Source organism: Sander lucioperca, chromosome 7 (assembly GCF_008315115.2).
Source record: "Sander lucioperca isolate FBNREF2018 chromosome 7, SLUC_FBN_1.2, whole genome shotgun sequence".
Classification (NCBI taxonomy): Eukaryota; Metazoa; Chordata; class Actinopteri; order Perciformes; family Percidae; genus Sander; species Sander lucioperca.
The window spans coordinates 5,791,466-5,815,388 of NC_050179.1; the positions used below are offsets into that span (position 1 = coordinate 5,791,466).

Sequence of the window (23,923 nt, forward strand, 5' to 3'; positions counted from 1 at the left end):
CCTGTTCTGAACTACTTTATTGGCTTAAATCATTTAAGTTTAGTTCAGTTTTTTTGTCTTTTCAGTTCTCTTCAATTTGTGTAAATGAAAACGGACTCCTTTACATCTTCTTTGGAGTCAATTGAAGCTACCCTGGTTTCCTAAAGCACTACAGACCCTGATATGACTTGCCAGTGAACTCTGAATAGCAGGGTCATAGGATACATTTGCATACAGTTAATTCATGGCCTTGGCAGACATAAGCAATATCCTTTTCAGTGATGTCAGTGGTTACCTCGCGACTGCCTTTCCACCCAACTGGGCCCTGAATTGGAAAAGTGGGTGCGTCGCTCCCAGTGTGAATTAGACCAGAAGCATTAGCTTGCAGAATATATCCCAATGAACTAATGATCCTGACACCCAAACAATAGCTGCTTTAGAAGAAAGCACACACACAGCAGACTCTGTTTTTCTATCTCATATTTTTAATGACAAAATGTTTGTCAGAAACAAATGGATTTATTTTTCTCAATCCAGGGAATAGTATGGGGAGCTTATGCGGTTCCGGTCCCCAGGGCTTCAGACTACTAACAAAACACATCTTACTTCTGCTCTGCTGCCTGCCTACAATGCTTTTCACATACAGGAGGACGAGTGGGAGCGTCCAGCAAATGAATGAAATAGCATGGCTCTCATTCACAGAGCCACTTCATAGAAAGAGCTGGATGAATGTCCAAAATGGTAATTTATGAATGATGTAAATTATCCCTCACTGCCTTAAAAAATACATCACTTTGAAGGCTAGAAAGAGTCACAATAAAGAATTAACTATCATGAAATTATTCCTAAAAAAAAACTATTTTACCTTATCTTTTTACCATGCTTTGCACTTGGTCCCTAACTTGGTTCGACAGCTGCTCCTACTTATATAGTGTACCCACTCTTTCTCCAAACCACTCTCAATTAGCTCCTCTCCTAAATAACCACTCTTTTCACTTGCAGTTTCCGGCTACACATGCACCTCCTTGTTTCATCAAGCCATCCCATCCATCTCAAAAACACCCTCACAAAAGAACTACACTCTTGTTTGTGTGTCTAAAAACAAGAGGCACACTGAGCCACTTCCTATTCACATCAGGTAATTTGCATAAAAGTCCTCTTCCCCATTTAGTGACTCCGAATGGCTCTGCCAACACAGAAAGCATGAGGACAGGATCAAGTGTTAAGCCAGTTATCCTGTCCATCGTAAATCCTCAATCAGTTCATCCTGAGTATCATGAATCGTTCCACATCATGCTTTGAGAATACACTGCTAATGTCATCTGCCATTTCAACCACAACAGAAAATAAAGTGGTGAAGGAAAGAGTAGTCTGGATCAACTACGGTTCACTTACCGGATAGTTCCGACACTGCCAGACGTTCCACCGGATGTCCCTCACCTTCCACTTTTTTTGTGTTGCTGTTCTAAACTCTGATTGCCTCAGTAAACAACAACCAGAACCTGCGAGCCAGCAAGCTACACGCTAAAAACAAGTTTTTCTTGAAGGAAATTTGGATCGTGCAACAAGGCAGGCCTGCTTGGTTCTTTTGGGGATTGATTGTAAAGATTTACAAAGAACATGTTTTATTTTATTTACTCTCTAACCGGGACATTTTGGGACCAATTGGTGGGGATTGCTATGGACGAAGGTCACACAGCGATACACTGGTAATAGCAAATTATGTTTAACCGTGTATCCAGCCAATTTAAATACCTCACGTTACTGTATTGTGTAAACAGTTAACTTCATTTAATATTGTATGTGACGTTTTCTTTAAAACATATTCCTTCCCGAGACCATTTTCCAGATCCACCATCTTTGCGACCGGAGATTAGCGCCGCCCATGACAATTGTGACTGGTTTAAAGAAATGCACACAACCCAGGCCTTTTTTTTCTGCTAACCAGGAGTGTATGTGTGGAGGGGCCAGACCTTACTCCACAGCGCTGTGGAGATAGGTCTGGCAATGCGAGACTAAGGAAAGAGTAACTGTGGGTGTCACAGGTTGCTGTGACCACCCAAGTCAGAGAGCCTCAATTGCCCTGAAGAAAACAGCATGTGGGTTTTTCATCCCTACACAACAATTCCAACTTGATGCATAATCACATTTTGCAGGATTATTACAAATATTTTTAATGGAAAATAACAGTTTTCCATAATCCTTCTTGTTTTTTTTTCTTTTTCTTTCTGTTTTTTCTGATCACATTTCTGCTTCACATAGACATGTAGAAGACGTTCCTTTCCATGCTGGAAGAGATAATTGACTTCTGTTCCGTGCATGCCACAATCAAGACAGAAGACCACAGCATATTATGAAAATGCGCTGTGTACAAAATAACATCAGCAAGTCAGCACACTGCTTGATTTATTTATTTTTAGTTTTTAATGGTTTATGCTACCTAATGCATTTGCCAGTGACTATATTAAGCGTGGTTGGAATGTTTGAATAACAGACTTCTACATAAAGTTTGGCTTCATACCTGGACACACTCAATGACCAGATTTAATGTGTATGTTTTACAGGGAGAGAATTTATGAAAATAATAGCTTAGGATATTTGTTGGAACAGTCAATATGGGCAACTAATCACACTGAGCGGGAACATTCTTGTACCAACATGCGTTGAACAATAAAATGAAGAATGTGAATTCCTTACTCAGGGTTCAAGGATAACCTTTCTTGTATGTTTCATTATACAACTCGTCATTAAATTAAAGACACATCAGCTCTTTATGTGTGGAAATGTATTTGCATCCTTGTCAAAGAAAACATGATTTTTTGAATTGCCTCCAGATGGAGTTATTTTGTCATATTTCAGAAAAATATATACATTTCCAGAATTAGGCTATATGCTGTTATATTAATAAGTTACTTTAATTGAGTAAATATGCAAATCTATTCACATGACAACTGTGTTTGATCCATCTGAGTAGCCCCTCTACGGAAATAAAATAACTTAAAGACTGATGCACACAAAATTCTAATCATGCAAAGTGCAAGACTAGGCTATGTCAGTCTCTAAATCTCTATAATGTGTGGGTATTATTAATGGGCAAAAGTTAATACATTCTAAACCTATCAATGAATACGTAAACCAAAAGATAAACTGGCCTGTATAGTCCGTAAACCTCACATGACCTTTAAAATATGGTATTATAGATGAAAGCTGAATAGACGGCAACAACATGAATATGTCAACAAAACAAAAAGTGGTTATAACATAAAGTGCCACAAAGCACTGCACATTCTCAGCCCAAAGCCAAGTGTTAGCATATGGTTCATTTAGCCTCTTTCACACTGCATGAATTAAAGGAATCATTTGCCATATATGGAAATCCACTTATTCACTTCCAGATGAGAAGATTGATACCTCTTTCATGTCTGTGTGTCAAGTTTGGAACTAGAGCCAGGAGGCAATAAGCCTAGCTTAGCATTGTGGAAGAGCTAGCTTGACTCTCTAAAAATCAATTTAATAATAATAAATGGTTCTACGGGGAGTACAATTCTGAAACAATTTCTTGGAGAACAACATCAGGGTACACTGACTTTCTGGATTCTTGTTATCACCAGCCACCAGCGGAGACGCTGCACAGAGGTAATGTTGTTCTTTAAGAAATAGTTGGAGCACCTTACTATTTCATAGTTTTGGCCCTCATTCCTTTCTAATAACTTTGTACTTACCAAGTAAATATCAATGATCTGGGAATATTAAGACATCGCTAAAAAGTAGGTTGGCTAAAGTCTTTGTGCAAAACATTTTTTGGTTGCGGTCACTATTGTCTTTACCAGCAAAGTGGATTAGATAATCTGGGTCTGTCCGATGTCATTGTATCACTGTATTCCCAGATCTCATCAATTACTTTGGTGAGTACAAGGTTACCATAACTGGCAGAGATAATCCAAACTCCTAAAAGACCATCCTTATTGTAATAAAGTGGAATTATCCCACTAAAATAAAATTGTAGCAGAGTAGAGCTAATCTAGCCAGGAGCAACATTTCCCTATAGCCCTAATGAGAACAAGTGAGTGTGAATCATCACACCAAATTTAGCCTTGTGTTAATTGAAAAATTGAAACTTTAAACTATCAACGTTTGTTGGGCAGCATATCAGGCAAATAATATTGATCTCTTCTATAGTTGTTGTTAACTTTGTGCTATTACATGCATGGGTGTGTAGTTCTAACTAATCACTCCACTGACCACAGCTTTACAGATATTTATAAAATGTATTAATCAGTATCTCTCTTTAAATTTAAGGCAGACTGCAGGTTCAACTCCAACTCATATTTTAGCAATGAACTGCCAAACTGAGTCAAATAGGAGTTTATTTAGTTCTCATGAGTCGTATCTGAATAGCAAATATCAGTGCAGCACTCGACAACACATCCAGCAAAATATCAGCGTCACGTTTAATGAATTGAGGAAGAATCTCTGCAGGTAAATTAGTTTTCTTACTAACTGTATATTAATTGAAATTGCAAAAGCATCCAAATATATGTTACTGCTTGGGGAAAAAGACTACAAACAAACTACAGTATGCTACAGTAAAATAGAACCAAGGTGTTTGAATGTGAAACACACTGTAATGATGATGTTTTTTTCTCAATGAGGTGTTTTAGGGATTGGGGGGTAATTTTCTAATAGACACACATTTTCAGTCAGAGTTTCTAAAAAGTATTTTTCTTTACACTTAGTACAAAAAAAGACATCTCTACCCGTTAGTGCTTCGTTTTAAGATACTATAACATAAATAAACAATTTATTTTCAGTGTTCAGAACAGACAGTTCCAGTGTGACTGGAAAACTAACATACTCCACCATATTCCAGTTGGCAGCAGAGGGTTTAACAGAGTTCTCCACTCAGAATTTGGCGCACCCCAACGCACCATACTTACAAAATGTTCTTCATTTCTACAAACCTCCAACATAAACCCCAGCCAATTTGGGGGGTTATTCATGTCAAGATTCACTTTTTCTCCCCTTTAGTGAAAATACGACAAAACCCTTAAAAGTTTTCAATCAAAGACTTGACAAATCTCTCCCAGTCACCGCAGCTGCTGTCATTTTGATCAACTCCCAGGTTACTGTGGTTCCTCTCCACGCACGAGTCTCTTGTGAATTTAACAATTACAAATCCCAGAGTGCAAAGCACAGTTTCCACAAGGACCTCATTCATTACCTGTAGTCCCATCTTCACTGCGGATACATCAGTACATGAGCACAACCTCTATGTGACAGAAAAGTTCTGGGGTATTACCTACTGATATTTAGCATTTACTTTCTGAAAAGAAATAGATAGATAGATTCTGCTGTGCAAAACGATGCCATGAAGAGCTGATAGTGTAAATTCCATTCCTTTATTTCAAAATCTCTCACTGGTCCATGTCACACTTTTATCTCGCTTGAGTCTTCCTCATTCAGTTAGTCCTTGGCGCCTCACTTCCTGGCACTGAGTTCCTTGCGTCCTTATTTGCAGGTAAACACCTCCGTCCTCTCACTGCACGTGTTGCACTTGACAAAGCAGCACCATTGGAACTTACAATTGCACTGCCACACTTTGGTGTACTGGTGTGTATTGTAGCCCCGCCCGCAGCACATAAGGTCGCAGCCGTCTGTATGTGGCGAGGTGCGGTTGCACAGGCGTCCCTGGGTGCCCACGCTCCCCGTGGCTGCGTCCTCCTCGCAGTAGTTGGGCGACCTCTCGATGTAGACGAGGTCTGTCTCCATGGGCTTGCGGTAGCCCTGAGTCTGCTTCACCTTGAGGTGGGTGGGCTGGCGCAGTCGGCTAGCCCGGACTACCTCCACGTGCACAGCTTCGTTGTACTTGTCCTTGAGTACGTAGCCAATCTCTCGGAATTTGGGGAGTGTAGTCCAACAGGTCTTGGTGGTACAGGAGCCTGAGACGCCGTGGCACTTGCACTCTAGCTTCATCCTTTCTTCTAGTACCTGGAGAGTAAAATAGAAAACAAGAGTTGTAGAACTGCAGCCACTATAGACATGATTACAGACAACCCCAAATTAATAAAAGGACAGAGAACAAACCCCATGTCTCTCTTAAAAGGTTGGTTCATCCAAATTACAAAAAAAAAACGTTCTCAATAATCAGTGGTATATGCATGGCTAGATAGTTTTGGTTTTATTCATCTAGCTTTTCACACTTCCCAATTCAAAGGGGGCAAGCTTAATTTTGTGTAGATAAAAAAAAAAAGTAAATTAGACAAATTCAAGAGAAATGTGTCTTTACAGACACAATGTCTCTGTTACTCTACATAATCTATAGAACATGACGCCAACAGGACAGTAAACAATGAATAAACGTTTAGCTTTGTGTTGTGCCACTATGTAAGTGGAAACAAATCAAAATATTAGATTTTTTTGTGTGTAAGAACTGTGTTGGCAATGTGGCATTTCTTATCTGCCTCCATGCTTCTAGTAAGTGGTGAATGTGCTAGTGACTTACACTGTAAGTTCAGTGCATTTATAGCACAGGTACTTAAATCAAATCAAAACCTGGCTTTAGTGTTAGAGCGACAGCTCTCTGTGAAGAAGACAAATCCAGACATATCTGAATTTCTAGTCATGGATGACATGCAATTGCATGTCCTGAGGGAGGGAAAATTGCACTTACTGGTAATATTCCATCCTGTAATTTTGTCTACCTTCCCTAAACCACATCAATGACGGAGAATAATAAACATGGCTCTAATAGAACTATCAATCATCTTAGATAATTTGAATCCAGATTCTTGTGTTATTGATTGTTGCACATAGAGTACAAAACAAAGACAAACTCAATTAATTGTTTACAGCTGGACAAGAGACTTTGACTGCCTAAACATTGTGATAAATAGAAAAAAAGAAATGTTGCCACATGCATGAAAGTGGATCACAGTTATGTATTAAGATGCTTTTAGTCAAAGAGTCATTTCAAATGCAATAATGTCACATTTTTTTTAGGTTATTCCCTTACTCAGACATGGACTTAATTTCTCTTTGAGGTTATGTCCAACATATGGTACAAAGGGCAGAATGTCTTCTCCTTGAGGCCTAATCCTGTGTGCTGTCGTCAGTATGTAAGTGTCAATCCTCGTGGGACTAAGAAACTAAAAAACCTTAAAATAAAAACTGTGCCCTCTTCGGTTTCTGCTAAACTGTTCTCAAAGGCAAAGGGACAGAGAAAAGAGAGGGTGGAGTTCAAATGGGTCATATTAACACAACAGTAATAGTCCTGACATGACTCCTTTTACCAAATTAGGAACCCCCGACTTGCTTGAACGAAGCATGTCTTTGTTGTATAAAATGTAAGTTTGGTTGGCAGGGCATTTTTCCAGTGTAGCTTTTTTCCTGGCACCTCACCTCGCAAGAAGCACAAGTCATCATTTCTATCAGATACTTACAAAATGTACACAAGTTGTTCAATATCTCTGTCTGTCTTGTCCATGGGCAAGTTCCATAGTTCCACATCATAGTTCCACGATGTGGAACATTTTTGGACATTTGATTAAAAAAAAACATGAGCTCTACCGACTTCATAAAAGCCGGGGTCAGCTGTCAATCTCGCTTCGCATGTTGATTCAGATTAAGGATTTCCAAAAATGTATAGCGCAAAACCCACAAGGAATGCCTGGCATAAGAAGTCTGACAGATGCATGGAAACATTTACTTAAACTGTGTCCATCAAAGCCTCTGATCTGCTACTAATTAGTCCAATATGACCAGATTCCCATCTAAAGATCACTTGTCAAACACATAGCTCCGACGCAAGATACTACATTTTACATTCAGTTTTGTCACAGAATCTATTGAAATTAGAGTTTTCTGTTTCAATGATGCTTCTTCGAGATTAGAAAACACAATATCAGCTGGATCCTATTGGAGGACTTCCTTCCTCATCAGAGTCAGGATAATTTGTATTAGCTCATTTGTCTTGAATATATTGGTGTTGAGACTATTTTTTCTAATACAAAATTTCCTGGCACGTGCTGGCACATGATACAAGAATGAACAAACCTCATCTGCAGTGGACAGGGAAAACAAACAAGATCTACTTACATGTAAACTATTCTTCACAATAAAAATAGCCCAGCAGAAAGGGGAGGATAATCTTCTACATGAAAACAACACTGTCAAAAAAAGTTAATTTCAAGTGTCTCGTATCCAGAAAAAATCCATGTGTCTTAATACATAGATGTGTCTCTGTTGGCCAAATCTGATGGCAATCTGTCCAGATTTTCCCAGGCTACATGCAAATCACGGTCTAAACTCAGGTCCATTGCCTGGTGACCAGAAGCTGTTTGGTAACTGCCAAGAACGCTAAGAAGAAAAAACACTAACTTGTGCACTGTAGCAGTTTCGTTAACAGTAAGCAATAATCGCAAGCTAGCTAAGAACTATCCATGAACCAACACAAATGCATGGATGAATCACATTTTTAGTATGGACTTTGAGCAAAGTTTAGAGGCTCAGACCTCTGTATCCTTTATAACCTTTTCCAGTATAAGAGAGATTTCGGCTTCTCACTGTCTCAGCAAAGAGGAAATCTGACTTTTGCACATCCTCCTGGAATCCCGGGTTTCCGAGCCCCAGAGTGAGAACAGCAACAGTGCCAACTCCAACCCTGACAGTCCAACATGCCAGCACCCTGGCATGCAGCACAGACCCTATCAGTCTGCTGTGTTAACAGCGGCATTGTCGGCTTGCTTTCACACCCTGAATAGACGCAGTCAAATGGCAGTGACATGTTTTGGTATTGTGCGGAGAACTGCAATAATATCCTGTTCCTGACTTTACACTTCATAATTCCATGAAAGGAGCTCGAAAGAGGGGATGGCAGTCCTCCATCTGGCAACCGTTGGCCAGGCCCCATTTTCCCAGTGGACACACAATGAAGCCCAAGTTATTAATTAGATCCATTTGTCAACATAACATCATCTCTCTTTTTTTTAACTGTCACACTTTTTCTCTCTCTTTCTTTCTTCCATGACTGTTCTGGGATGACTAATAGCAAACAAACATGCCCATAATAAAGTTTGCCAACACACTCTCTCAGAAATAAAAGACACCCTTTTAGAATGGAAAGATATGTCAATAATTGGCTGAAGCAAAACAGGCTGCTGAAAGGCTAACAGTGTGAATCAATCAGCAACTCAGTCAATCACAGTCCTTTGCCACATTACTGTGTGACTTTTAGCTCTTTATCTGAGACTGTTTGCTCTTTTGCAAAGGAACACATTAACACACGCATGCATCAAGTTTGTATAGGTTGAGTCATACAATATGTTGTGCCTTTAAAGGAAAATTATTTCATGTAATCTATCAAGGACTCATTTAAAGGATAACTCTGCTTTATTACAACTTGGGCCTGATTTCCGTTCTTTTGACTATCCTTTCTATCGCTTTCGATAACATTGTACTCACCAAAGTAATTGCTAAGCTCTGGGAGCACAGCAACATCGCTACAACAAAGTGGAGCAAGAAACATGAGCAGTAAACAATCTGCCAAGCTGTAAACAAACTTAACAGTAATGACAGATTATCTAAACCACTAGATTTTGAGATGAAAAGAAAAGTGAGCACACCCAAAATGTTGGTAATTATCCCTCATTGCACAGGAAAATCTGTGGCAAGTACAATAGGTATAAGTTAAAGGAGATGTGATGGATGTTTTTAACGGACAGTTTGGGTTTCATAATTTTGGCTGTTTCTTGCCCCTTCTGACGTCTTTTTAGCAATGTCACCACATTCCTAGATCTCAGCAGTTAACTTGGTGTACAATTGTATTATTACTGATAGAAACGAGGGCCAAAAACAAACAAACAAAAATTAGATCCAAGTTGTAATAAATTTGAATAACTCTTTAAATCTTTTTTATTTATCTTCTTCTTTCATAGAATGAGTTGCTCAATTTCATAATATCCATAAAAAAAGATTTGATTGAAAAGGGTTTTGCTGTTGCGCTCTCTGGATCACCTCTTGAAAAACATCTGATATCACGAAAAACCTTTTTACCTTTCTCCCTGCCTCATTGTTATGCAAGTTCATCAGGCGGCGTGGGGTCTTTTTAATCTCGCGGGCATCCACGAAGCGGCGAGAGAACTCAATTCCATACTTGATGTCAGCCGAGCAGCCTCCCCACTTCCATCCTTCCTCCTGATTGTAATAGCCCTGCTTCTCCCGGTCGCAGCCACACTGGCTCAGGTTGCCCTGGCTGCACGCTGCAGTGATGGCATGGGCCACCCCTGCAGCTGTGATGGCGTAGGTGAACGCTGCTTCTCGACTGCCTGAAAGTGGGAAAAGAGGTCTTTTAGGAATTTAGAAATACTGGGATGAGTTGAGATATTAGCAATTTGTAGATTCTGCCACAATGAAGCTACACAAAACTCAGTACACAGGACATGTTTAGCACCCACCGAAACCATTAAAGACTCATGTAAACATTATGTCATACGAAAATGACAGATCAGACACCCAATTACCCATTCTACCTTTGTTTTGTGAACCCAAATACCTTTCCAGCTCATTTTGTCATGGTTTTCTAATATTGTAAAAATGTAAGTCCTTACTTGGGCTAATGCTGACCACAGTCACCTTCTGCACAGCAGAGTTTCAACACTCCACTCTAGTCACATTATGAGTTGTTGATTTTGACCTTGATAAACAGCACAGCAATTCCATCGTCTTGATAAGCGACCCATTTTTCCTTCCCTCTCCTAAACAGCTTCCCTCCTGCACCTTGGTAGAAATGTGGTAACATTTCCGACCGCAAAGTCCTTTGGCCCAGCCTGCAAGAGTGCAGTGTTGGAATTTCAGTGTGGGGAGAGCTAGTCTAGGTGCTGTCCAAAGTGCTGAATTCCTCTACAGGAGCACCTTGTACTGCTGCCCACACAGCAAACAGCTGGGGTCTGCAGGTCTGGCTGACTCACTCACACTGCTCACTGACAAGAAAGGAGACACTCTGGGGAGCAAGAGCCAGATGGTACCAAGACTGCACAAGATAAAATCAGCAGCTAACCCTAAACAGAAGATATTTTAAAACTGTTCTGTGGATTTTCCTTTAGTGTTGCTGTGTGAAAATCTTGGAAATCCAATTTATGTTATTTCTGTGCTTTCATCTGATCATGGGATTATCAAATTGAAGTATCATGAGTTGAGAAAGTTATTTGACTGACAAAAATGCACAATGCCATGTTCAAGCCAAAATAAGACGCAGTTTCCACAATTACTAATAAATGTTAAATAAATACTGTTTGAATAATTAAAGCTATAGTGCATAGTTTCTGCCGCCCCCATGAGGAATTAGTAAGTAATGATAACAAAACTGCTGGCGCGTCCACATGACACAAGCCTTCCGTGACCGCGCACCGCCCCCCGTCCTCCAGGCAGTTGCTAGTAGCCAAGGAGGACACGGAAGATTAAAAAAACATGATGGACTCTTTATTCATCTAGGTTCGTAATTATCTTCTCTCGAGTTTCTGCGCAGGAAAGTCACCAGACGCCACAATCTTCTGAACATAGCCATATTGACAAATACAGAGAGAGTTGTGTGGAGCTGATAGTCTTAATTAGCTTTGTAGCAACTCATTTGGCAATGGCTTGAATGTAATGGACATTCATTATTATCAAAAAGTTACGCACTAAAGCTTTAAGTCTTGTAGAAACAAATTTGTCCTGCAACTTGTTGATTGTTGATTAATATGTTGATTCATTATTTTAATTTATTGAGTAATCGTTGAGTTTATATAAATGTCAGTGTGCCCAATGTGATGTCTTGTTTGTTGGACCAACAGTCCAAAAGCCAAACATATTCAATTAAAAATTATATAAAACTGCAAACCCTCATATACGAGAGGGTGAAATCAGCAAATGTTTGCCATTTTTCCTTGATAAATGACCGAAAAGATTAATTAGTTATCAAAATTGTTGTTGATTGATTTTCTGTTGATCAAATACTTGTATCAGCACTATGACAAATCCTCTTTTTTATGTTATCAAACAACAGTTATTTGGAATATCAATGATGGATTTAAGATTAAATGGCAGCCAAAGGACTATGGTACACATTTAGCCAGAAGGTGGCAATAACCCTGCCATACCAATTCTTTTCTCTTTCTAAATATTCTAGAGCCCTCTACGTCTCTCCTAATGGCTACAGAGGGCTGGCTTAAAAGGCCTCCCCTGGTCTAAAACAGACTGTGGGCTATTACAACCTCGGTCTCTCTTCAACTGGCAGTAATCTGGAAGCGGCCGAGCAGCAGAAACAAGGCTAACCGCAGAGCAGAGAGGAATGTTTTATAAGTCTTTTGATGTATGTTGTGTAATGTACTCAGTTGCAATTATTTGAATCACTCTAGGTGAAATGCATTTTTTCTACACTTCAGAGAGCCCAAAGCTCCTTGATGATTTATTATTTCCTCAATGGCTTTCAGAGAAACAGCCAAGAAGCTTGTCAGATCAGTTTGGCAACATTACATCAGATCTAAACAGCAACTCCAGTGTTCTGGACATTGTGTCTTGATGTAGCAAAGAGCAAAGGATATATCAAACCTTCTGTGGTCAGAGCCTCCTCAGAGACTGATTTATTTTTAAGTAAAGTCAAGTAAAGTAGTATTTTTTGGTTTATTATGAATATTTACCAGTCAAATTTTAAATGTATTCCATTGGACTATTTGGCTGTAACATGTTCAAACAAGTCAGATGTGACAGATTTACAATATGTTTTTAAATGAATGGAGTTTAAACAAATATGCAAAACCTTCTGAGTGCAAAGGGGAGCTGCAACAGTGTTGAATCTGGCGAAAAACTAAATGAAGAAGTAAGCTTTGTAAACATTCAGTACCTACAATAAATAAACTGTCAGATACTGCAGATGTAACCACTGTCGTCCACCAAAAACAGAAATGATATCCTAAAATGAGCAAATGGAGGAAATGTTTACGTCTGCAGCAGCAAAGCACAACAATAAAGTGGAAATTATAAGGAAATAAAACACAAAAATGCCTCAATATGGCCTGTGTAATTTTGCCTGACCAAATAAACTTTTAACAATTTTAAAAGTTACTAGACGTACAATCTTTGCTTATTTTACCTGATTTAATGAGCCCAGACAGTGCGGTCAGATATAGCCAAGGCTGCTAGTGTTAGCTGGAGTCTAGCCTTGGTATGCTGCTTTGCATAAAGCAGAATAGTAACATTTACTTATCTGTTGGGGTTTATATTTGCCTATTGCCTAATTTTATGGAGCTTTTTTGCATTAGGTACTAATAAACTGCATATATGCAGTCATTTGCAGCTGTTTTTTATTTAATTTCCTTTTTCTTCTTCAGAGGGATTTTTTGCACCTCTTATTCTAGTCTCAGGGGCATTTTCTGAACTCTAACAGACGTTTTCACCCAAAGCCACTGTTAATTTCCTATCTTGGCACGGGTGCTGTAGAGCTAATACCACGGCCACAGGTTTGCCCGGTGGGGACTGACTCACAACCACTTGATTCTTTGGTTAGCAGCAGAGCTGTGCCCCACCAGCTTGTGGTAACATTCTGCTGCCCCCACCTCACACACATGCACAGATGGAGGCGCGCAACCATAATGTACATGCATTCACACGCATACATATGCACGCAAATACTCAGTAACCGGCCACATAATAAAAATACACAACACACTCACACTACCCTCCACCCTCACACACATACACTGTTAAAAACACATTTGCACATAGACGCACAAACAGAGCGTCACTGTAATGTTTAAAACAGGATAAAGGCAGTTTCCAGAGAAAGGGTGGTTCCCTGAGCCATAGATGCATGCCCATTTCTGGGCCCATTGAGTTGTGCTGCTCATGGGGAAAATGATGATGATTGGGCTTGTACTGGTTGTCACCCCCTGGTGGGTCTGGCACTGCCAAGGCTCTCCCTGGCCATAATGAAAGCCAATTACACAAGCCATGGAATTGTGGCGATCAAGACCCTCTTTTTTCTTTGTGCAACGAACCAAAGAAGACATCGGAAATTAGATTTTTAAAATATGTTGTCTGCTGGGTATAAATATCCATGTTTATGGAGCATTCAATCTTCTGCCTCTTCAATCACATTATGTTTGACGATTCTTTAAATCAAAAACATAAAAACTACAATCAAAGTTATTCACTGCATTTAATGCAGATTTATGCTTGAAATGTAGTCAAACTTATGTTCAGGTTAGAATAAGTAAAAAGGCATGTTAAATAGAGAATGCATTTTGGTGCCCCAAAGTGACTGAAATGAAAGACTCAAATGTTCTGAGTGCACTGAAGAAAACAAATATATTGATACAACCACAAGCAACAGTGCTCTGTTGTCTTGTGTTGGATGTTGTGTGTGCAACATTATGTTACTCCCGTGCCCTCAGGAAAGGAAGGCCCTGCTTTGCTTAACAGCCATGCGGTTGATGAAATGCGGAGGAGAAAACGCACCCATAACAGCAGCTGAAAGCCCTACAGAGGCTGGCCCCAGAGTCCTGACAGCCCTCCAGGAGGAACCACCCTGGGATAGCCTCGCTAGCTGCCAGTGGAAAATTGGAGTGACCAGAAAAACCTCAATGAACTTGGAAACATCCAGGAGAGAAGAATGGGGGAATATTAAACCAGATGTCTAATGGAGTTTAGTGGCAAGTGTCTGCTACACTATCCAAGAAAGTAGGGAAGAAGAAGATCAGCCTTGCTTCACTCAGAACAGGTACAAGCGTTCATAAACAGGAATAAAATATCCTGTTATATCCCGTGTCAGGGACTAAAACCAGAGATGTAGTGAAAGATACTGACTCAGTGTGCCTTGGCCTTCACATTGACTGACCACACCACTTTGGACACGGGCCCCTGCTGCAGTGCCCGTCGTGTCATTTGACCATCTGCCGAAACTGGGACACAAAAAGAAATCTCTGGATGTAGTGGCTCGCCGCAAAAAACGGCAATCTGTGTTTAGAGCCGGAGGCAGGCACACCGCTAGACAAATTTCACATGACACAGCACAGGACATTTACAACCGACGACACTATGCAGGCAGTGCTGGTGTAGTATGATGTAGTAACACTGCCGCTGACCTCAACGGGCCTCGCTTTCTTTACTGCTCACAGGCTATGGTTAGGCTATGTTGCTGACAAGAGAAGAAAGGGAGAAGATATACTGAAGGGACTTGGACACGAGGCTGTGGAGGCCACTACTGTATCCAAAAACCAACCCAAGGTCAATTTGGTTGTGTTGCCTATCCCACAAGACAAAGGGTTGAAATCTAAAATGGGCAACAAACAGCACCATGTTACATCTTATGCCTCACTTTCTGAATACAATTTTCTATTTCTATTTTCTTACTATGATGACTAAACTCACCTGCACAGAGTAGCTACTGTACATGTTGTGCTTGTTTAGCTTTTTAAAATCTTGTTAGCTGTATGTTAATGTTTAGATCCTGGCACTGAGAAAGCTACTGACAACCAGATTCAAATTAATTGTTTGTGTCAGCATAATTGGCCAGAATACTGGATTCTGATTCAAACAATTAAGGTTGCACAAGCTCATACAAAGGTCTGTAGCCAATGCGAGCTGCAGTGAAGCATGATGTAAGAACACTGCAGATACAACTTAATTACTGCAAAGGTGAGGAGGACCGGCTATAGTAAGAGGATAGGGGAAGACATTAGCAGATGAAAAGGGCTGGAGAGAAGTAGTTTAGGCTGGAATACTGGTGGGGGTCTTGCCAAGCAACAGGACAACACCCACATGCACAAACACACTGAAACACACACAGACTGGCAAAGCCCAGCAGTGCAGTTGAATGGCCTCTCCACACAAGCCAAGCCTGTTGGTGGAGCAGTGAAGGGGAAAGCTTTTTAAAGGCCCCCTCATCCCCGACATGCACTCACACCCCAGGGACAGAGGAGGATTGGATTGCATAAGAAATTACATCGCAACAACACAACGATACACTGGACTTTTAGAGCTATATATCCATTAAGCACAAGGACATCCTGTCACGGACAAATGGCAGTACAGTGAACAAAGGGAAAAGTGTCACCTGCTGGTGGCCAGGTGTCTTTACACTGTGGTGAAGTTGACTGACAGTATATTACAAACAGGACAGGACACAGCAGTTGAAAATTCCCAAAACTCGACACCAGTTTGCTTCAATTACGCAACTATATTTTTAAGGTGGACCAGGATATAACTAAAGTAGTTAAGATTACTGTTTGTGGAACCGCATGTAGATTTACAGAATTTTAAACTAAATACTGTTAAAAGTTTCCCCCTACTCTCTCTGTCTTTCTGCACATCCACTCTCTAAATAAAGTGAAATACCTTAAGCCGAGAAAGTCCATACTTTTCATTTAATAAAGCAAAAACTAAAGTTTATAAAGCAAGATAAATTCACATACCAGCTAAAACTTCTGCAAAAGAGTGACTCAAATAGAAATTGAGATACTTTTAATATTGGGGGTTTTAGCACTGATTATATGTTTAAGTTCATATACATTAAACAAGTTATTTTTCCACACTGTACATATATAATAAAGTTATGACACCCAAAACACTGAAAACAAGCTCTAACCGATGCTTTGCTGGCGCTGGAACTGTGTCTCCAGGGCCCCATGGAAGGGGAAGAAAGTTGGAGGAAAACCCCTTGCTTTGTATACCAATCACTGAACTGACTAATGCGCTCTCTACTACTGTTTTCCGTTCCGCTTTATGTACTGTTGCTATGAACATATGCTTCCAGCAAATTATAGACAAAGTTGTGGTCTGTGAGGTTTGCAGCTTGAGGAATTAGCACAGCCGTGTTCCTGTACAATAAAATAATATTGTTTTACCAGAACTAGGCTCCACATTCTCAATGTACTCACATCATGGAGCTGGGGAAGTGACACGCTTTGGCACAGCCGCTCACTGTAGGGTCCCGAGTTTGATTCGTATAATAAGGAGGGCTTTGAGCAGTAAAGCTAAAACAATTATGAGGGTATTTAACGTTGCCGGTATTAAATGCTGAGAATCTAAGTAAGCTGCCTCCCAGGCATAGAAAATTGGGCTTGCAGAAAACATCTCAAAAGCATCCTTTTTCTTCCCTGATCTCCCTGAGGTGGAGATAAAGCTTTTTGAATGAATTCCGAGACTTGCTAAAACAGGCACAAATCCATCTTCCTACCCTTTCATCCTAATAATGAGACCGAATCAGGACCTCACCTGCTCGGATCTGGAAATGTAGATCTGTATGTGCTGAATCATCAAGTTCATTTGAGGACAGTGTTGAGGATTTTCCTCAATTTCAATCCCATTTGACTTTGTTTCATCTTCAATGGAAACATATTTACTGAGATATATATCAATCCCACATCATATCATTGAAGATATCATTATCATCATCACTATAATCATCGAGTCAAATACGCCACTGATGACATGTTTCCTTTCTCATCACAAAAGAACCTTCCAGACATAACATTTCCATATTCGTTAATATCCATCAAACCCTCAAATAAAGCTCCAGGTCTCTTCACATCCTCTCCCTCCTACCAGTGTCTCTTTGCCTCAAACCCACTAACTCTCGCTCTCTCTGAGCTCTCACCTAAGTGGGCCAGTAGCGGTGTGATTGTTGGCACATGTAAATGTCCAGTGCCGGCCCTGAGTGTAGAGAATACAGTGATCGGCCTGGGATTGTGTGGAACAAAGCGCACTGTGAGATTACAGTTGATCCTCTCGCATCCTGTTTCCTCCTGCGTCTAGCGTCACTGGCAGACACAGACAGACGCAGATCCCACCGATAACACAGCGCTGTGGGGAGGGGAGGGGCGAACGACTCTCACACGCACACACACACACACACATACAGGGGCCCGAGGGCCAGGGCCCAGAACGACCCTGGGCCACGTCAGCAGACAGACAGTGGGTGGGCAGCAGAGAGAGAGAGAGAGTGAGAGAGAGTGAGAGGGGTGAGGGAAAGGAGAGGGACCCCAGCTCCCGACACACCCACACAGTCTGAGACAGAGACAGAGCTGATGAATGAACAAGGGGCCTGGCGATGATAGCGCTGTTTGGTCGCGTAGGACGAGAGGCCCCACCCTAGATACAGACACATGTTGTGGGCAGGGGATGTGAGGCGAAAAATTGGGAGAAAAAGAGTAACTGATGACCTTTACCAAGCCATGATGACCACAGCCCACACACTGTAGAACAACAACACATCAGACTCCCCTATCTGATAAAAGTTAAGGGAAACATCCTACACATTGGGACACACACACACACACACACACACACACACACACACAAACATATACGACTGCTCTGTTTCTCTGGACTCCCATAGAGGAGGGCAGAGAGGATTACGGCTACCCACATGATGATGGGCTGAAAAATAGGCCTTTTATCAAACACCGTTCCACCATGACACAATGCACGCATCATTTCCATGCTGTTATCCGCATAGCATCAAGTACTTGGCTGCCTCGGAGTGAATCTGCAGTTTTGCTGGTAGCTCGGCACTACGATGCATCAGAGATATTTTATCTTTTTTTGCGATAGCTGCCTCGATATATCATCCTTGCATGATAATGAGGAATATTTTTGTATCTATACGGGATAACAGAATGGGTGAATGATTACATATATGAGTCGATTACATAATATATGAGTGGATAACCACAATGTGCCTGAAGGATGTACAACCGACAAAAACTAATCCCCAAAAGGGAACAGCCTCGGCAATCAATGAGATGATTGATGGTACTTATAAAGAGTTCACCAGTGTCAAAGTACCTTATTGTGTTCTCTTGTTTTTATTACACTAGTTCTGGTTATAACACTCACAGCCAACTCACTAAGCTCATATGTCAAGCAGGGTATCGTCATAGTTTTTTCAAGGAAGAATTTAACTGTGAAGACTCTCTTCCTAATGATGACAGCCTTTAGAACATGAGAATTTTAAATAAGCAATGTAGGTGGCTACAGTTTACTATACAGCTGACTTATTTGCTTCCAAGGAAATAATGCTTATCCTGTAGTTGATATTTAACTTGAATGCCTGTTTTTAAGGCGGCATTACATGATTTGAAAGGAGTTTGTTGAAAAAGATCAGCTGGTCGAAATTAATATTTCAACTTGCATTTCCTCTTACTTTGTCAGAACGAGGAAACAAAGCACGAATGGAACCACATGGTCATTTGAATAGATTTTCTCGCTCGTTCATTATTAGCCCTAGGTTGGACTGTGATGTTGTACTTGCATTCTGCGGGGATATGATTTCACCACAAATGACCATCAACTGATTCCGAGAAGGGGAAGGAGCTCCGCCAATGCATTTATAATCTGCAAGTATTTTGTTGTCCTCAAACCAGAAGCTTGTAGAGCAGTCTCTGAGAGAAGAAATGCTGGATATGTGGGGGAAAAGAAAATGAATAGCTATTTTAGGCCTTCAACAACGAATAAAATGTAGGGAAACGAATGATTAACTACCACTGCTACTGTAATTTAGTTTACACCTATTTTATGTATCCAATCATTGTGATTAGTTTTTGCTTTTGAAAGCTCCTGTGGGGCCATTGTATTCTGTTAAAACATTAGTTAAAGTGGTCTGAAATGCCCAAGAACTGTCTTAAGTAACTGCTGAGAGAAATGGAAAAAATTTAATTTGACACCACAATGATTCTTAAATAAGAGCCAAAGCCGTCACCGATTTTTTTGAAGAATGTGGGGTGGTATCAACTACAGTTGTATAACAAAATAAAAAAACAATATGCACAGATTTTTTTCCATACTAGTTTAACACATAAAAAAACCTAAATCCTGTGCAGCGATTGTCTCTGACACACTGCATCCAAGCTTTCTTTTAAAGTGTGTGGAACGTAAAACACTAAACCAAGATCTAAAAACTTCTATCAACCGCATCGTCTTTGCACTTATCCTTCTCCACTGTGTAAACTGGGGGTACAAAAACCGGCCTTAGCCCTGAGTTTTGTCTGGCTCTGTCTGTCTGTAAGTGACCTTTCCCCTCCTCTGAGAGGGAGCTATGCTCAAAGGAGTCCTGCATTTCCAGCTCCCGATCAAGTACAAGCCTGTCCAGGAGTTCTTTCCACACAAGTGGTTTTCAATGAACCTGCTGACTTAAACATCCTTTATCTGACTAGACGCTGGTTTGGCCCCTGCAGCCCTGCAGTCCTGGCAGGTGGATCGCCTACTGCCTTCAGCACACTCTGCGCTTCCAAGGGGAGATGGGGGAATGAGAGAGGGAGGAGGGAGGGACTGACTGGGAGGTGATACTATAAAGGACCATGAGAAAATACAGACATGAACTCACCCTCTATTCTCCAACCTCCCTTCAGCTGAAGCCTCCATATTTGATCAGACTTGCATTTGTATTGCTAACTACTCAGATAGACATTTTTTATCCAGTTTTTCTGTTTTCATCCTGAGAGTTTCTAGTCATGATGCACAGCTTGGGGCAACCACTTAGTGCCTATCTGAGGTAAATAAGAGAGAGACAGAGAGAGAAGGAGAGAGAGAGAGAGAGAGAGAGAGAGAGGGGAGAGGAGGAGAGAGGAGAGAGAGGAGAGAGAGAGAGACAGAGAGAGAGAGAGAGAGAGAGAGAGAGAGAGAGAGAGAGAGAGAGGTATGATGTAGGTCACAGAGCAAAACAGACTTTTCCTTGCATCTTTTCTGAAAAGTTTTTTTGTTTCAAAGTAAGACAATATATTCCCTGCAATTCTACTGAAGCATGTAAATCAGGTCTTCTGTAAACAACAGATGTGAACTTTTGGGCACTGCTAAATAAACAACACTGCAGTATTCCCTCTGCAGCAAAAGGCTCACCTGCTCAAGTGCTGGATCTATTCTTGTGCAATGGGCCAGAGGCAGAATGATTGAACTTTTGCAATATTTCACTGCTGGGACAACAAGAAACCTCTTTCAGATGAAAAGCATGAATCAGGACGGTGACAAACTGGCTAGAAAGTCAAACAGAGAGTAACCAGAGCAGGCCATTTTATGACAAGGGGGCCAGTGTTGGCCTTTGATGCTGAGTGTAGCCGTTGAAAGGTGTCCATTTTCAAGCTCTAATCGCCGACATCAAGTGCATTGCAATTTGAACAGAGCTGTAAGGTGTTCATAAGCAGGTCTTTTAAGTGAAGGGCATCTCCATTACAGGTGGTTAACCAAAGGAATGTCTGATGGTACACAAGATGAGGCTTTTTTCAGGGGGTTCAAAACATAACATTAAAGAAGGTAAAAAAGTACAAATATACAGTAATAGATGAATTTATCACCAAATCCTGAATCATCACGGTTGAGCAATAGAATAAATGTGACAGGAAAATAAAGCATGGTCACATGATAGTTTGTGTTTAAAAGTTGAGGTATGGGGCACAGATCACTGGCTGGATCTAAGACACATCAACCTATTATGTGAGATGTGTAACAGAAACCACATGGGGCTTTCGATGCACTTCACGTGTGGGTGAACACACTTAAATACGCATAATAAAACAGCATCAACAAATCACAGCCCTGGGATCAATCTTGACAGAAATATTTAAAATAGAATGATTCATCCAGAAACCAGGCCAAGGATTATGATTGGAGGATTGACCATGTTTGCCATTCATATCCTGAAACCCCCTCCTTTCCTTCTGACTCGCTGATGGATTTGTCTATAATTTCATTATTACTTCTTAATAGACTGCAACAAGCCACTCAATAACACCCATTTCTGTTAGCACAGGATAATTCATTCCACATTTTTACAGACTGAAAGTACCAACTCATGCCAACACCATAGCAGGGCACAAGAAGAGGACTGCTAAATCTGCTTTTGCAGAGGAAACAGAAACACTTAAATTGCCAGTTTCAAATCTCACCGCGAGTTTATGGTGTTGTTCTCCAATTTGTCAGTTAGAGCATAATAAGGGAGCCAACGCTCTTTGCAAAACAGAGAAACTGGTGAGGGATAGAGCTGCAACAAGAATGGGGATGCTTTCATTTTTCCATCAATCCATCTACCCTCAAGTCTTGTGTTCAGCAAAGTGTCATGCACCAGTAAAGGTGCCAGAAGAAGCCATCTTCTGAACTGAATACACGTTTTTTTCTGTTTACAGTAGAAGAGAAATAAATAGCAAATGACCAGCCTTTGAAACTGAATCATCTCTGCTGAATGTAGATATCTCAGGTTCTGTAATGCTCTATTAATGCTGTGCTGTAATGCTCTATTAATGTGTGCTCTCTTGGAAAGCAAATGTAATACCATGGAGAAGCTCCAGAACAGAAAGACTGCCTCCAAGAGCAGGCAACACAGAGAGAATGCATTAGACTTGCGGTCGGCTGATCTTCAGTTTTTGAAAAAATGCCGACATCTCCTCCCACCAGTCCAAAACTAAGACTGGATCACAGAGCGGGGGGAAAGGTTTAGTGTTCATAATTTGGGGGATTTGAATGAAAAACTTAAATAGGAGCGGAACGGGAATAGCTTTTCCCCTGTACTTGATTATGATTATGTGGGAATTTGCAGATTCGGAGAAGGGATTGGAACATTTTGTTGAAGGGGTGTATTCCATGATTTCATATGCCATGCTAAAGAATTCCATAATACATACAGACATGGTCAGAAAGCATGGTTACATCTTCAATCATGAGCAACAAACACTGGAAACTATCACATCTGAGAATGTCATGTGCAAGCTGATGGCAGTTTGACAATAAGGTGCTGAGAGAAATCGCCCACTTTTGGCAGCGGAGTTCTGCAGTAGCTGTGGCTTCTGTGGTCTCCCACGATGACCTAGTGGGACACTGCTAAACTGAACGAGCACTGTCAGATCCCAACCAACAGCATTCCCACCTACAGCAGTTCCCACCTACAGCAGTTCATCCCACTTTTTAGTTAAACTTGGACAATTAAGTATCTCTGTGCTAACATAATACATCATTTTTAATGTACAGAGAGGAAAAGGCTTAAACATCAACCAGTGGTTAAGTAGTGAAACTGTGAACGAGTGGAAATCTCTAGGAATGCTAATACAGCCATAATTTTAAGGAACTGCACATAGAAAAGTCTGTATATTACTGCAAGATGATGTAAATCGAGAACAGGGTCACAATATGTAACCATTGTTCTGTTTCACACAGGATTCAAGCTCCAAGGGGCAAAACTCACTGACTACACCCCTGCTGTGACACTAACACAAAAACATATATTTAATATGAGTAACTGGGCACATCAGAGGACACTGCCACTCTCAATATAACGAGACTGCTTATGTGCTGTTTGACACAAGCCTGTTTGAGTATAGATCATTGTAGAAAGTCAAGTATAGTCACCACACTTCATTTCTGGTAAGCATAGATGGTAACGGTGGGTGGCACAGCTGACCCCAGGCTGGTTTTAATAGTGCAACATACTGTATCTCTCACACCCACAGTTCTCTATTAGGTGCTGAGCACATTTGTTTTATCCTCTGACTGCTCATATTATCCCTAATGTGCTCCTAACATGGCCAAAACATAAAAAATGAAGACCTATGTGCTATCACAGTGATAAAGAGCTTTGAAGCTTTGTCTGTGTGGTGTCCTTCCAAATCAATGGATGTGCAATATCAAACAACAAAGCTCATAATTCACTCATCAGGTAACATTAACATATCTGTGCAATTTGTCATATTTCATGTCTCCAGGATGACGCAATGCCAAGTGGTAAGAGGATTTCTTAAAAGCAAAGTCAATTTGATACAACTTTATTTTCTGTGCAACTAATGTTCCAGTCACTGAGAGAATTTATTGTTCATCTCTGAACTTTTGACTTGCTTTTTTACCACAGATTATCAAAAACACATTTCTTAAACAATAATATTTGTGTGAATGGGTTTGTGTTCTTGTTTCAATCTGTCACTTGCCAGTGCAG

The 23,923-nt window shown here is 40.7% G+C and overlaps 1 protein-coding gene across 2 annotated transcripts in view; it reads right to left on the minus strand.

The window, feature by feature from the left end:
• Positions 1-2,536: 2,536 nt before the first annotated feature.
• wnt7bb (wingless-type MMTV integration site family, member 7Bb) overlaps positions 2,537-23,923 on the minus strand; it is a 32,616-nt gene continuing 11,229 nt past the window's right edge. For both annotated transcript variants that reach the window (XM_031283281.2, XM_031283280.2), the window contains exons 3-4: positions 10,030-10,301; positions 2,537-5,967 (exon numbers count right to left, since the gene is read on the minus strand). In XM_031283281.2, the coding sequence (XP_031139141.1) occupies positions 5,488-5,967; positions 10,030-10,301 (752 nt within the window). In that variant the 3' untranslated portion in view covers positions 2,537-5,487. The remainder of the gene's footprint in view (positions 5,968-10,029; positions 10,302-23,923) is intronic.